General features: G+C 37.0%; 1 protein-coding gene across 2 annotated transcripts in view; it reads left to right on the plus strand.

Moving 5' to 3' along the window:
- LRRC36 (leucine rich repeat containing 36) overlaps nt 1-17,343 on the plus strand; it is a 495,785-nt gene that overhangs the window by 417,398 nt on the left and 61,044 nt on the right. For both annotated transcript variants that reach the window (XM_044081383.1, XM_044081385.1), the window contains one exon: nt 12,821-12,935. In XM_044081383.1, coding sequence (XP_043937318.1) covers nt 12,821-12,935 — 115 coding nt within the window. The remainder of the gene's footprint in view (nt 1-12,820; nt 12,936-17,343) is intronic.

Below are 17,343 nucleotides of genomic sequence, written 5' to 3' on the forward strand. Positions count from 1 at the left end.
AAAATATGTGTGTGTTTGTGTGTGTGTGTGTGTGTGTGTGTGTGTGTGTGTGTGTGTGTGTGTGTGTGTGTGTGTGTGTGTGTGTGTGTGTGTGCATGCGTGTGTGTAAATATGTTGTTGTTTGTCTTTCAGGTTTTCCCGGTTAGGGGTCGCCACAGCGGAACTCTGGTCCGCTAATGATTGGCAGTAGATTTTCATGAATGCCGAGGTGCCAGCTCGATGTTCAACCTTCAGCGAAGACACGCCCATTTATGCATGTCTTTTGAATGCCCACCCAACCACGGGGAGGACATGCAGACTCCACACAAAAGGCACTCCCCGTACTCCAGCTGAGAATCGAACGGGAGAACCTCTTGCTGTGAGACAACAATGCTACCGCTGCACCACCGCGGATATGCGTGCGTGTGTGTATGTGATAGAAGAAAATGTTATTTCTGGGGAAATGAGACATGGTGCAAAAAAATTGAATCACAATGTTATAAATGTAACAAAGTTGGACATTTATGGATGGACTGTAAAAATGAAAATAACTGTAAGGAAAAAGAGAGAAGAAAATGAACAAAGAGAAAACATTTTAGAAGTAGTAGAAATAGAAGAAAAAGTAGATGAGGAAAAAAACAATAAAGAGGACATAGAATAAGGCTCTGAAATAAGCGATGAAGACATACATTGGGAGATAGTAAAAGAAAATTAGAATTCTATTGGTAAAATGGTAAAAGACAGAAAAAGAAAATTTAACAGGACAAGGAAATGGATAAATAAAAAAAATGTTTAGCTAATGGCCAGGTGCTGGTATAATGGTTAAGGTGTTTGACTCACAGACAAAAGATATAGCATTTGATTCATAACTGGGTTTAGAATGGTCCATTAAGGCAGATAACCTAGTAATTAGCTATGAACCTATGAAACCATGAATCAAAGGAAAATGAGAAGTTTAGAGCATTTTCTGTAGATGTAAATAGTATTAAGAATATAGCAAGAAAATTAGGGATTTTGGAGTGGTGTAATACATGTGATGTAGAATTAATTATATCAGAATACAGAAGATTGTTAACAAATGAAGAAAGATTACAAACATAACAAACTATTGGGAAGAGGGTAATTTGGAATTTAGGAAATGAGAGATGTTCTGCAATAGCCATATTCTGTGGAAATACAGTAAAGACATTAGATGTAACAAGATGTAACTGTAGCAAAAATGGGAAGATTAATCATTGTAGATGTAAAATGGAAAGAACAATTATATAGAATTATAACATTATATGTGCATACTAATTGTAAGGAAAGGGAAAGCTTATTTCATCAGATTTTAGACTGTAGTGATAAATATGAATATTTTAATAACAGGAAACTTTAATTGTGATTTAAGAGGCAAGTGTAAAAAGAAAGGAAATCATGCTATAAGAAAAATGTTAGAAGTTATAGGATGTGGTAAGTTAAACTTTCAAATACAAATCCATTGACTTACAAAAGGATATGTATAGAACTCAAATAGATTATATTCTAGTATCAGACAGTTTGGTTACAGGAAAAGGAGATGATATTTAAGGAAAAATAAAAATTACAGTGGCAATATGATGTGAGAAAAAGTAGAGAAAGAAAAATATAAAAGAACATATGATGTATTGGAAGATTTAGAACATAATGATAGGAAGTACTTTGACAAAGAAAGAAATATATGAAAGAAATCAAGAGAAAAATTACAAGAATTGTTATTTAAGCAAATATATTTTTACAATGAAAAAGAAAAGCATTGCGTTACTTAAGCAAATTAGTAAAGGAAGATGGAAGTGTAATAAGAGAAATAAAAAATGTAAAAGGAGAATAGAAAGATCTCAGGAAAAGATTATGAGTAGTTTAGTACTATTTATACAATAAATGTTTCAAGGAAAAAGAAGGTAGTTAAAAACTGGAAAGTGAAAAAGTTAACAGAAAAAGAGAACAAGGAGTTGAAAAAGGAGATTTCTTTATATGAACTAGATAAAGTATTAGGATTACAGGACCAGATGGAATAGAGTATGAAATGTATAAATATTTAAAGGACTGGAAAAAAAATAAGAATTTGAAAGAATAGTTAAATGAAGGTTTATGTATGAAGAACTATGTAGTGGAATACTTAAATTAATATGAAAAATAGAAGACAGTTGAAAAACTGGAGACTGATAGTATTAAATAAATAATTATAAGATCTTTATGAAAATAATACAAAAGAGATTAGAAACTTAAATGGAAAATATTTTGATATATGGTTGTCAAGAATTATTAATGATAGAGAAACTGTGGATGATATTATGAATAGAAAAGAAGAAGTGAAAATCATGAGAGACCTTAATAAAGCATTTGATACAAGTGGACTTGAAATCCTATGGGTAAGAATGAAATAATATAATATAAGTGAGAAAGTGAGGAAAATATGTATGTCAGTGTATAGTACTAGTAAAATAAAAATGCTTGTAAATGACTGGTTAAGCCAAGAGTTGCATATGAAGAGTGGAGTAAGGCAGGTATGTCCAATAAGTTGTATATTCTTTGCATTAGTTATGAATGTGATAATATGTGAAATAAATTACAAAGTTAAGGAGTAGGGGTATATAACACCTGAAGGGTTAAAAATTCCAGTCCTCAGAACATATGCAGATGATATAACTGCAAAAAATGGGTAAAAGAAGTAACAATTTACAAAAATGAGTATTCAGATGTGATAGGGATGACTTATCTCAGTATCAGAGGAGATAGGGGTATATATTTTACAATTAATGAAATTTCTGTGTCATGTATAACATTTGAGAATTAAGATGTAAGAAAAATTCAATTAAAAAAAAAAACAACAGAAGAAATAAAACAAACCTGTCTTTTCTGGAGACCATATAATTTATCACTCAGAAAAAAAGTTTTATTTGCTAAATTCTGTACTAATGGGAAAAATAGTATACTTAGCAAGTGTATTTATGTTGCCAGCAGTATTTGAAAAGGAATTATTGCAGATATTTTTTCATTTATATTGGGTTCTAGATTAAACCCATTAAAAACAGTTTGTATGTAAATAAGGAAGTTTAGGGTTAAATGACCCAGTGGTATATGCTGCTTCATTAAATTTGTACAAAGTGTTAAAGTGGATACATGAAAAAACATGAGAGATTAGTAGTATATGATCAATTCTGGGGTATGGCAGAAAGAATAAAAGAGAAAAAAGAATATAAAAATCAAGAAATAAAATATTACCAAGAAAAATACTTTTGTTAAAAAAAAAAATTGATGCTATAGAAAAAGAAAGAAAAGAATGGTATAAGAATAAAATGATAAAACATTATTGTGTAAAAACATGGGAAAATCAAACAGATTAAAGAAATAAAGCTATAAAATAAGAAACAAATGGTGTAATGAGAAAGTAGAAAGTTAAGATTTTTTGTGGAGACTGCTTAAACGAAGAAACAGCAAACAACAAAGTAATAAATCCAAAGTAAACTGAAGACCACAAAGCCAGAATAATCAGACACCACACTTAGCACTTTCGACCACTTTAATGTCAACTGAACTTCATCAGAAGCAACAGTATCCATCCAAAATACCCAATAAATACAAAAATAAATGTCACATGATAGAATTGCTCATTAAGAATTAAAGACACAGAAAAAACTTATCAAATGTACTATTATGATGTTAGAAAACCTCATTAATAACAAAGAAAATCCCCTGTTAAAACATTTTTACAAAAACATATAGAATTAACACATATTGTGATATTTTTCTAACAAATCAAAATAAAATTAAATGTAAACCTAACACCCTGAATCTCATGGAATTTGGAATTGCAAAACACACTTAATGTTCACCATCTCATTCAATCCAGGTGGTTGGTCTGCTACCAATAAAATCTGCCAAAGACTTTCTTGATACTCTAAAAAAGTCTTAAAATCCCCACTAAAAGGAGCTGTCTCAACATGTTCTAACACAAAAAATGAAAACTTCTTAAAATCACTACAAATCACTGAGTGTCTAGCCAAAGCATTAGAAGTGTTCCTTTTCTTTATTGCTTAGGTGTGTTCATAAATTCTCTGTTTTAATGCCCTTATTGTTTAACACATAAAAATGGGTGCAAGAATTACAGAAAGCAACATAAACTACATTAGTGGTATTACAGTTGTAATGGCCCCTGGCCGACAGCCTAGTACTAACCTATGAGCCTATTTAATTTATGTAGAGCAATACAATGGTGGGTTTGGTGGGGAAGGTTGCCTATGAAATGGGCTATTTTGTTGTAGCAAGTTTTCAATTCAGTCAAGTCTGATTTTTTTTAAGTTGGTAAAGAGGAGGAAAGCATATAGAAGTGTAGAGAGGAGGAAGGTTCTGGATATAGGTACTCTGGCATTTTCTGTGAGGAATGGCTTGTTTCTGTACAGTAAGCCAAGTCTGATGTGAACTTTCTTAATTGTGGTAGCTATGTGTTGTCAAATATGAGTTTGTTGTCAACTGTTGAAATCTGAGTTTTGTATGCACAACTGGTTGGATGACTGTGTTGTTTGCTGAGAGAATAGTGAAAGGAGGGATGGTCAGTGATTGTTTGCAACTGGTAAATAGCATTAACTGTGTCTTTTTGGGGGTTGAGGATTAGTTGTGATTTACTTAGATATGTTTCTATATCATTAAAGCTTGTTGGGCTACTATTTGGAAGTCCGGTAAGGTATCTGCTGAGCAGATTAAATTTGAGTCGTCCACATACTGAACTACTTTAGAGTGTGTTGTGGATGAGGCTAGATCATTAGAGAAGATGGTGAAAAGAAGGGGTCCTAGTATGGACCCTTGGGGGACTCCAACCGAGACAGTTAGAAATGGTGAGAGTTTGGATTTCCATTGTACTGTTTGTTGTCTGTCAGTAAGATAGCTTAAGTAACCAGGAAAGGGAAGTCTTTGATAGGTTTAGTGAGGCAAGAGTACTAAAGAGTTTTTGATGGGAGACAGTGTCAAATGCTTTTGACATGTCCAAGAAGATTGATGCTACTTGCTGGTTTGAATTTCTCAGTTGGTTGATGGTGTTAGAGAAATTAATTAGGGCTGTAGTGGTTCTATGTATTGGTCTGAAACCATGTTGGGAGGGAGAGATAAGGTTGTGAGATAACAGCTATTGTAGTAATTGAGTGTGAATGCATTTTTCCAGAATTTTGACAAAGGGGGAAAGGATGGCTATGGATCTGTAATTGTTTAATTCTGTTGATGTTCCTCCTTTATGAAGAGGGGTGATATAGGAAATTTTCCATAATTTTGGGACATATTGTTCACCAGAATGGAGATAGGCAGAGCTATGGCATCAGCTGACAGTTTGAGGTACTCATTGGGGAGTTGGTCATTTGCTAAGGAAGGTTTCAGTTTTTTCAGCATTGTTCTTATGGTGTTAGTTGGGACAGGTTTGAGGACAGAAAAATTGTTGTTAGTTTCAACATTAGGTGGAAGAGACAGAGGGGTGGAATTGTTCCCTGTAACTAAGGAGAGGATGGTGTTTATAAAGTAGGTGTTGATTTGTGAAGCAATACTCACGCTTTGGTTATTGGTTGTTGGTTCTGTGGTTGTAGCTTAACCTGGGTGTAGGAGTGAGTTAATTGCTTGCCAGAACTTTTTGGGATTGTTTTCATATTTGTTTTGCATAGTTGTATAATATGTATTTGTTTGTCTAGTTTGAGTTTTTTTTTTGATTGCGGAGCTGCTGGTATGCTAGCAGAGTTTTATTGTCTTTTGTTTTTTGGTATTGACACCAGGTTTTGTCCCTTAGTTTTTGAAGTTTAATGGTTTCTTTTGATATCCAGGGAAATCTCTTATTTTTAATACAACATGTATGAGTTGGTGCTAAGCTATTTAGAATAGCTAGAAATGTGTCACTGAAGTATGTTATGGCCTGGTCAAGTTGGAGTTGATGGAGTGGTGTCCAGCTACATTTATTGAGCATGTCTATGAATGCTTCATTGGAGACGTTTTTGGTATATCGTATGACTTTGTAAACTATGGTTCTGGGTGAGCTGAGCTGATGACAGATTAAGTATGTAGGTCTGTGGTCACAAATTATTTGGAAGGCATCTAGAGAGATAGCTGTGGGTGGTACTGTTGATAAAGGACCAGTCTAAGATAGATTCCCTTTTGCTATGTTTATCTATTCAAGTGGGAAACTGGATTGTTTGGGAGAAACCATGTAGATTTATTAAGGTAGAAGGGTTATCACCAGTGCAAGTGTTCCAGTCTAAGCTGAAATCGCCTGTAATAATGGTTGCATGGGTGTAGGTTGAGGCTATCCAAGCTACGAGTTCCTCAATGGCAGTGGGAGTATTATTGGGAGGTATGTAAGTGGCTATTATGGTAATATTTTTCTTTGGGTTGATTCTGAGCCGTGTTACTAGAACTTCAAAGTTGTTATCGTAAGGGCATTTGATGGGTAGGTAGCCTATGCTTAGGTTATCTTTGTAGAAGATTGTAACCCCACCATCCTTCTTCCTGATCCTATCTAACTTTTGTATGCTATAACATTGTGGGAGTATGTCTGGGTTTCTTATATGGGGTTTTAGCCAAGTTTCTGTTGCTATAAGAATGTCTGGTGAGTATTGTGCAATGACTGCATGAAAGTCTGTGATCTTGTTAACTAAGCTTCTAAGGCTCATGTTAAGAATGAGACGGTCTGTAGTTTTAATATGAGGAAGGGGTGGAATGGTAGCCATGATGGTATGTTGTGCAGTATGTGTCCCAGGATTGGGGTGTATATCACCACTACAGAGAATCTGTGATAATACACTTGCATGTTTGTCTGACAATTTGGAGAGTATGTGAAGGTGTTTGCTAAAGTGGTAAGTAGTATTGCTGACAACATGTTTGAAGTGGACGTATGCAATAGGTGTGTGATTGTAGAGTTGGGAGGAGATGGCAAGGTATGAGAGTGAAGTGTGGACAGTATTAGTATAATATAGTGTGGGACTATGGATATGTTGCATCTGTAGGTGACTAGGATGTTAGATAGTATGCAGATAGCAGTAGGGTATAGAGTGTGGGCAGGAGAAAGAGCATGAGGTGTATTCTTTTTAAAATGTAGGTTACCTGGGTGGTGTGATGAAGATAAAGGGGAAAGAGGGGTGTTGGTGTAGTGTGGTGGGAGTAGTGTGATTAAGGACTGTTGCAATTAAGTGGTGGGAGGAGAGGGAGGAGTGTTACAAATAGTGCAATTGGTTAACTGAGGTGTGACAGGCGGATGGAGGCTGATTCTTGATTGGGGGAAGTTAGGGGAGTGGTTAGCATTGGTATAAGTCTAGGTGGTGCAGGGGGGAGTGGGAATGGGAGTAGGGTAGGGGAGTGGAGTGAGCCCAAGCGTAGTGGGGGGTGAAAGGAGCGGGCTGTCCCCCCTTCACAGAGGAGTGCAAAAAAAAAAACAATCAGTATGAGAAGTAGAAGTTTTGGAGCTATAAGGTAAGTGAAAGCAAGGAAGAAGTAGCGGCAGAAAGGAAGGAGTGTAAGCAGATAGTTGCAGACACACTACTTTTATGGCCTTGGTGAGTAAGTAAAACAAAGGAAGGCAAATCTATCTGAGGACAAAATACACAAAGTAAATGGTACTAGCCTTACTTTACAAACATTCTAATGGGGAGACAGATTTAGTTGAGACAAGATACAGCAAGTATATTGTTAGTTGTGCCACTTAGTGGCAAGAAACCAAGCTATAGTTGCCTGGGGTGGGGAGTGGGAATCCCTTGCAGGTGTGTACACCAGCCAAGGCAATATTTAAAAATAACTAGTAAAAGTAACAGATATGCTATAAAAAATATAAACAACCAGTCATAATGTTTAAAACATAATTATTAAGGACCAAATCTGCTTATAACAAAAAAGTGCAAACATCCAGTCACCTATGCAGACTTGTCTGGTGGGTATTCTTATTAAGAGGTGTTACTCTTGGCTTGCAATAACTTTAGCATAGCAGTGGTTCTATTTGCCAATGTTGTAGTTGCTGCAGGGGGAACCCGAGCTGTGCTGATACAGGCAGACCAAGTGTTCTATGCAGACTTGTCTGGTGGGTATCCTTATTAAGAGGTGTTACTCTTGGCTTGCAATAACTGCAGCATGGCAGTGGTTCTATTTGCCACTGTTGTAGTTGCTGGGAGGGGGAACCAGAGCTGTGCTGACACAGGTATACCAAGTGTGTTGTCTGATAGGTATCCTTATTAAGAGGTGTTACTCTTGCCATACAATAACTGTAGAGTAGCAGTGGTTCTATTTGCCAGTGTTGTAGTTGCTGGGGGGGAGAGACCCAAGCTGTGCTGATACAGGCAGACCAAGTGTGCTATGCAGACTTGTCTGGTGGGTATCCTTATTAAGAGGTGTTATTCTTGGCTTGCAATAACTCGAGCATAGCAGTGGTTCTATTTGCCAATGTTGTAGTTGCTGGGGGGGATGGGGGGACCCAAGCTGTCCTGATACAGGCAGACCATATGTGCTATGTAGAGTTGTCTGGTGGGTATCCTTATTAAGAGGTGTTACTCTTGGCTTGCAATAACTGCAGCATAGCAGTGGTTCTATTTGTGAATGTTGTAGTTGCTGGGAGGGGGAACATGAGCTGTGCTGACACAGGTATACCAAGTGTGTTGTCTGATAGGTATCCTTATTAAGAGGTGTTACTCTTGGCTTACAATAACTGTAGAGTAGCAGTGGTTCTATTTGCCAGTGTTGTAGCTGCTGGGGGGGGGGACTCAAGCTGTGCTGATACAGGCAGACCAAGTGTGCTCTGCAGACTTGTCTGGTGGGTATCCTTATTAAGAGGTATTACTCTTGGCTTGCAATAACTGTAGCATAGCAGTGGTTCTATTTGCCAATGTTGTAGTTGCTGGGGGGGATGGGGGGGACCCAAGCTGTCCTGATACAGGCAGACCATGTGTACTATGTAGAGTTGTCTGGTGGGTATCCTTATTAAGAGGTGTTACTTTTGGCTTGCAATAACTGTAGTGTAGCAGTCATTCTATTTGCCAATGCTGTAGTTGCTGGAAGGGACCCGAGCAGGCAGACCATGTGTACTATGCAGACTTGTCTGGTGGGTATCCTTATTAAGAGGTGTTACTCTTGGCTTGCAATAACTGTAGTGTAGCAGTGGTTCTATTTGCCAATGAGGTAGTTGCTGGGGGGGGGGGGCCCGAGCTGTGCTGATACAGGCAGACCAAGTGTGTTGCAGGTGTGCACACTGAAAAGTGGCTGGAGAGAGCTTCCTCACCACGAGCAGGCCAAAAACAACTATTTCAAAATCAATAATTAATAACAAAAATGTGTATGCTATGCAGGTCTTAGGAAAAAAAGTTGCAAGGTGTTACCAAAGAAAAGTAATATATTGTTCAAGGGATAAAGGCAGACGTTTCCCCTTTATTAGGGAAAATTACAAAATATGAGATCACTTATATGAGAACATTACAGGGTGCTGATAGCCCACTTTTTGTTACATAAGACACTATTATGGAATGTGTTGAAAATTATATATCACATATGTATGCTAAAAAGTGCCTGCACAATTGTATGGGAAGTATCACTACTAACTAAAGCTGGTAATGAGGTTCTGGCATGATCTATATCCTTGGATGAATTAAATAGGGTCTTAAAAAAAATGTTTCAAAGAATAGGACTGCTACAGATGGTATAACCTTTTCTTTTCGTACTGACGTATATTATTATAAAGAACAACATTTCTGTCTATTTTAAATGATTGGCTTGCTAATGGCATTCAACACACAGCTGTTTGTAATGTTTTTTTTTTAAATGTATATATAAGAAATGGGATAGATTTAATTTAGCCAGCTGGAGACCACTCACTCTCAATGACACAGATTACAAAATATTTTGTAAGATTGTGCAGCAAAGGTTATCTAAGGTTTCTATTACATTATTTAATAATGGGGTTTTGGGGATACCAAGAAAAATATAATAGAGTTATTGAGCCTATTACGTGACATTATTGATGAAATTCAGAACGGAAATGGATTACTTTTGGCCTGTGACATTTCCAAAGCATATGATACTGTTACTACATAACAACTTATGGGATGTCCTGAAAAGTTATAATATTAATAATAAAATTGTATTAGTTTTGAAGGATATTTACAGCAATTCATGTACCAGCCCTTTGATTAATGAACATTTAGGGAAAGCAATTCATATTCAAAGAGGTGTAAAACAGTGTTGCCCCCTGAGTGATTTGCTATTTAGTTTAGTTATGAATGCTGTATTGTATGAATATATATTGCTTCATAAACATAGGTCAGATATTCTTGCTAATTCTGTTTTGAGTCCTACATACTTGTCTTATGCAGATGAGTTAAATATAGTGGCATGTAACACTCCTGGTAAAGAACAATATATTTTTGGTTTTGCAACAGAAGGTACATACTATAAGTTTACATTTTAATGTTCAAAAATGTAAAGGATTTGGGATTGCTTCCCCTTTTCTAAGTATTAATTTTCAAAATAAAATTATTAAAATACTAGGAGTTGACTTTGGCAATTCTACAGTTTATGATAAACAATGGGATGAACTTTTGATTAAGACTCTGTTGAATATGCTGAAATCTTTTTCTTTATCTTTCCAAAAGGAAGTTTATTTGTTGAACTCTCTTATTCTGACCAAGCTAGTTTATATATGAAGTGTTTATCCTTTTCCCAAAGATAGATTATAAAATATTGTTGGAATTGTTTTTTTTTTCTGTTATATGGGATAGTAAGCTTAGCTCTATTAAAAGGGAAATCCTATATTGTAGCAAAGGGGAAGGTGGACTATGTTTGTATAACCCAGTTTTATTTTTAGCATCTCTTCATCTACACTGGAGTTTTCTAAAATTCCAGAATAGAAACTCAAGATTTATTAGGACAATTTTTATGGTATATATTTAAAGAAGTTTTAGATCATAAAGTTGAAAGAAAGCAGAAACTTGTTTCTCATTACCTTCTTAATGAATACATACAGAAATATATTTTATGGAGGTTTTCCTTAACTCAGTTTATACAAAAGAGGAGATTGTGGTATATATTTATAATGGATCAGAACTGTTGCATTAGACTTTGGAGTGGCTTATCTCCTTCTTTGTTAGTAGCAGTATCTGATAAGCAACATTTTTCTATGACATACAATTTAACTAACTACTGCTAGGTAGACTACCTGTTAAACGTTTGATGAAATATAAAATTAGGGAGGATAGGCTTTGCAATATGTGTTTCTGTGAAGAATCCATGGAACATGCTTTATTATACTGTCTCAGAGTTCAGATTTTCTGGACTTAAGAATTAGGTGACTATAAGCTTTTTGGAATATCTTCTGTTACAATGCATCATCTAATGGACATCTTTATGATAATTTGAATGGTCATATGATGGATGTTTATAATAAAGTAATAAATAGTACAGCTTGGATATTGTGCTTAACTCACTGTAATGAACTATTATACAAGAAACTGTGGGACTTTTCTTTAATGAGGAAGCTGAAGAAATGGTTGTAGCCAAAACAGTAGGGGGTTGTTACTTGATTTTGTTTTTCTTTCTCTTTTTTATTATTATGTGTATACTTTCATTTATCTCTGTACTATGTGCAACTATTGAATTTCTGTGTTCTGCTAAGCATGTATGCTGTATGTTGCGAACACGTATTTGCAATAAAGTACCCCTACTCTTTACAATAGGTGCCTTGGAATCTTTTAAATCCACCTGAGCTACCACAAACTCAAGCAGGTGGGATATCAGTTTAACCTCTCAACCAAATGATGGCATAGTCAGGAGTACAGCGCTCTCTAATGCTGCACTGCAGCATCATCAGTTTGAAAAGTATGCCAATCTCCTACACTGGGTTGAAAACCCATAGCCTTCTAATCTTCCAGCACCACAGATGAACATGCTACTTGCTGAGCCAATGACACTGACATTTTTAAGGAATTTATCAATTTTCCATAAAAAAAGTAACTGACTAAAGCACTGAACATCAAGTTATACATAATTCAATGGCCGGAGCATTGGTTAACTAAGGGACACAATAAATAAGTATGATGAGTTACCAGTGGTATCCTACAGAGCCTGGTACTGTGGCTACTTCTTTTGGGTTACTGTTCTCAGAGAAATGGGAAACTTGTTTAGGATTACCAAATATACCGATAGCTGCAAACATGGAAGATAATTACTTCAATGAAAAATGCCAAGGATCTCCAAAACAGTCTAAAAATTATACAACTGTTGCAGTAAAAATGACCTCTCACTTAATCTCATTAAAGTGAGCATCATGAGACCTTCCATAATCAATAAAGATTACAATTACAAAATTGTTAAATCATAAAACATGAAGGCACCAGTAATATGAGATACAATAGTAAACAGCAATTCTAACTTTTCATTAGCACAGCAAATTTGTCTCAGCAAATGATATATCTAAACCATAACCTTTATTATAAAATTAAATCCATGAGGTAAGCGGTACACTAGACTACACCTTAGGTTAGAAAACATAGAGTTTAAACAGCTTACCTTTCAACCTCTTTGTGTAAGAAATCCTAAAATAATGGGAGAGCAAAGGCTAAAAAATACCTGCAGATTTTAAATATTGCTCTTGTAAACTTAGAAAGTTGCTAAAATAACAGGCTTTGTTTTAGCATGTATTTTATGGGGGTATGGGGGATATAAAGTGTAAAACACAAATGCGTGTCATTACTTAGTGAGTTCAATCCTCAGTGATTTGCAAGAAAATCACAAATTTTATGAGGAACAGACCAAAAACAACGTAATGTAAATGGCAAGTTTCAGAATAATGAATACAGCAGTGGTTTTTACATTGTTTCAGGTCAGCAGTACCCATCCAATGAACAACTATTTCTGAGGCTCGGACAGCTGAGTGAACAACTGAAACAGAGTGTTGGACTCCAAGAAACAATCAACATGTTAAAGGAGAGCCACAGGTCGGTATTATTTTATCATATAAACATTACCATGCCGCAGCACATTTTGTTGAATCAGATATCACTGTTCTTGGTCATAACCCTGTAAAATTCATGTTTTTAATATCAAATTATTATTTTCAGTAAATACTTTTACATTAAACAAACACATTTCTGAATAAAGCATTCTACTGCAGACAGAAACACTGAATCTTCTTCAAAGACAAGAAAGTTATGATTTGATATGGAATAGTTAGGTGAAGTTTTCCACACCACAAATGACAGACCTATCAGCAGATTATATTGGAAACTGAGGCAGGAGAGTTAGAGGCAGAGTGACTGTCAAGGGTGGGCTACAGCTGGCCTGTGATGTCATATTTCCATTCTTCAAATCAGTATTTTTGTCCCACAGGTAAATATTCCTGCAGGAAAGACCTGAAGATAATGCAGCCACACTGCAGTCATTAACATGGAGGGGTGGTATCAAACTGTGCATTGTCTATGCTTCAGTGTTCATGTGTTGGACCATGACCTACAAAAGAAAGTAGTAGTTTAGGAAGATGTAATTTTGTCTTCAGACCCCTGAGTGCTGCTAGTAATAAGAAGAGTGTCCTGAAATGAGTATGAGCTTCCAGAAGAAACAAGTACTATACAAAAATTGTGCTACAATATTGATTTTGGAAAAGGAATTGCAAAATCTAAATTTATCGTGTATTAAAAAATACAATTTTTTTTGATTAGCACAAGCAAAATTTTAATCCTTAGATCTAGTGGTTCTGATGCTGTTCATTTTGCAGATGTGCAAAAGGTCCATCAGAGCTGGATCCAAGGATGCCTTGTATGCCAAGCATAGATGACCTCTCAGTAACCTGTAGGGAACAAAGTATAGAAATAGGGCTTTAAGGTGATCCATATAGGACAATGTGTTTATACCCTGGATTCTCCTGATAAGGAACCTCTGTGGGCATTGCAGGTGTTGCATGTGTCTGGTCAGGTACATGCTGAATGGGGCATTCTACCCAATGATGGATATAATAAGGGCCAAATAATCTGACACTGTGATTCTCCTGGACCTGTATGCCAAATCATTACTTATAATTTGGGCGAAATAGAATGATTTTCTTATTACCTTGGCCACATGTCATCAAAGGCCAGATTACTGTCTAAATATGTTCCCAGGTCCCTGACTATGAGGTCACCTCTTAGTGGTGTTTTATCAATGGGTGGTAGTTTTGTCAAAAGGCACTATAATGGAACCTGAATCCTCATCACTAACACTGGAGAGGGACATTCACTTGGAACAAAAAATGGAAACACCCAGTATTTCCAGGTGCAGCTGTCTGCATCAAGTACAATTTCCTTTAAGAGCACATAGGAAACACACTCAGTCCAGGGTCTGGGTTTCTCTATCTGTTTCCCTTCCCAATAAGACTCCCCACTGGCAAGCTGTAGGGTTGAGTCCTCAGCTGAGTGTCCAACCAATTCCTCCAGCAGCCTCTCTGTGAAACCAGTGCTTCATGTCTCTGCTCCAAGTAGCTGACACACACATACTTTGAGATGTGATTTTCACACACACACACACACACACACACACACACACACACACACACACACACACACACACACACACACACACAGGAAAAGCTGACACAGATTTACTAGCTATGCCCCTTTCTGCCCAGAGTATAAGGTAGTTACACTGTCACCAGACACCCCAAAGCCAGCTACTCTAAGGCTCTTACAAGGGTACCCAATTATACTGAGTGACATTAATATTAATACAAATTATAGTGTTTGGCCAATGCAGTAAGGCTTCCAAGAGTGGCCACAGTGTCACCAAATAGATACAGGTCCTTTCAAAGTTTAAAAATATTCTCTGTAGGATCAACCAGAATGAAAAGCATAAATATATGAAATAATAAAAGATAAAAAAACATGAAAATAGTAAATATCTATTTACAATAAACACAAGTTTCAATCACAGGAAATATTAAAAATAACACAGGTGGACAGGTTCACACAGTTACAGAAAAACAATATTTAACTATTCTCACTATATTTTCCTGATTGAGCTAAATAATCCTTATTCCTTGGGTTCTTGCTTGAGCAAGGCAAGATGAAGTAGATGAGAGGTCTTTCTTTGTTAGGCTACAAACACAGAGTGCTCCTAGACTTCAGTCTCACCTAGTGTTAAAATATTTTAGTGATGTATTACAGAATGACATCACATGCATCTCATCATCTGACTTCTGGTTCCCATGCTTCCCCTCTTGGCTAGAAGCTGTCAGGATTTAGCACACAGGTCTCAATAGTACACACACACACACACACACACACACACACACACACACACACACACACACACACACACACACACACACAGCCTTGCTGTGATCTGCTGGAGCTCCTGGAAGTCATAAAACAATTTCAAACCTCCTCCCTTCCAGAGCAGCAATTATTTCATCCCAATGACAATGCAGGAAGCTTCCTAATACAGACCTTTTTGTCTCTGGCTGCATTGAGAACTGTAAGATACAATCTTTATGGCCTAAGACAGGTAATTTAATTTAAAACTATTTTCAAAGTTTGAAATTAACATCTTTTTCTGTATCCTCTATTAAAACATATACATTTAAACAGTTACAATAATGCATATATATTTCTTTTTCTGTCCAGCAGGGCACACAGTGCTTCATGCCCCTGCTCCCAGCAGATGACACACACACACACACTGTTTGAGATTTTTTTTCACACACACACACACACACACACACACACACACACACACACACACACACACACACACACACACACACACACACACACACCTGACAAAGGTTGGCACAGATTTACTAGCTGTGCTTCCTTCTACCCAGACTATAAGGTAGTTGCACTGCCACCAGACATTCCAAAGACAGCTACTCTAAGGCTCTTACAAGAGTACCCAATTATACTGAGTGAAATTAATATTAATGCAAATGGTAATGTTGACCAAACAGCCAGGTTTCAGGACTTGCCACGGTTTCACAAACAGATATAAGTACTCTCAAAGGTTGAATTATTCTCTAAAAGACCAGACACAATGAAAGTTTAAATATCTTCTTCTTCTTCTTCTTTCGGCTTTTTCCCGGTTAGGGGTCGCCACAGCGGAACACCTTGTCCGCACATTGAATGGCAGTGGAGTTTTACGAGTTGCCAGCCCGGCACCCAACTCCCACACACACACACCTAGGGCCAATTTAGAGTGTCCAATCCACCTGCAGCATGTCTTTGGGATGTGGGAGGAAACCGGAGCACCCGGAGGAAACCCACGCGACCACAGGGAGGACATGCAGACTCCGCACAGAAGGCACCCCAGCCGAGGATCGAACCGGAGAACCTCTTGCTGTGAGGCAGCAATGCTAACCACTGCACCACCGTGGCCACCCTAATGAAAGTTTAAATATATTTAATAAATATTAAAAGAACATGAAAATACTAAATATCTATGTAAACATCAGAGTTTCAATCACATGAAATATTAAAATAACAGATGAATAGATTCACACAGATACAGAAAAACAGTACTTAACTAATCTCACTGTATTTTCTGACTAATCTAAAAAATTACTATTCCCTGGTTGACTTACTAGAAAAGTCAAGATGAAGTAGGTGAGGGGTCTTTCCTTGTTAATTTCCAAGAACAGAGTGCTCTTAGACTTCAGTCTCACCTAGTATTAAAATATTTATAAAATATAATAAAATACAAGCTCTAGCTGTACTCCTACCATAACCTACTCCTAACCTGTGTCTGACGACCTCGGTCCTCCTACAGTGAATGCAACTTGGACTATCTCAACCTACACTGACCTCTCTGGGAATTGAATGTATGTTTGGGCTCCATTACTGTTGATTTGTTTGACTCCCATTGGGTACCCTAAAAGAGTTCACAGCTATTCAGTACTCTAGCCTCCAACAGCCAGCTACCTCTTCGGTCTTTAGCTTTCCCCCTTATTTTTGGATACTCTTCCTTTTCCAGCCTTTTTACACCTTACCTTTTTCCCTCTGCCTCCACACTACCATATCCTGATTTTCGACCCCTTCTTACTATCTGTTCCCACCTGAGCCTTAGAGCAGGATACCATCCTCTCCTGGCTACTACTTTGCTCCTATTTTTGACTCCTACTAGCCCCTCTTTGGACTGCAAGGCTTATCTTTTGTCCTTATTCTTCGTTGTTACCTCCACTCTCTACCCTACTGCCCTTCTATCTGCCACCTTATCTAGTCTGCATTTCAGACCTCTAACCTGCAATCACTCTTCCTTACCTCTCATTCCTCCTGCCCTCCTTCTGCATGCTTTACACTGCCTCTATGTTTATCTAATACTTTTAACTTCCAGTGCTCTCTAGTCTTTTCCCTATCCTGTCCAGCTTGACTTTCTCCTTTCCTA

The sequence above is a fragment of the Protopterus annectens genome, chromosome 8.part0 (genome assembly GCF_019279795.1).
Source record: "Protopterus annectens isolate FY-2018-M chromosome 8.part0, PAN1.0, whole genome shotgun sequence".
Taxonomy (NCBI): Eukaryota; Metazoa; Chordata; order Ceratodontiformes; family Protopteridae; genus Protopterus; species Protopterus annectens.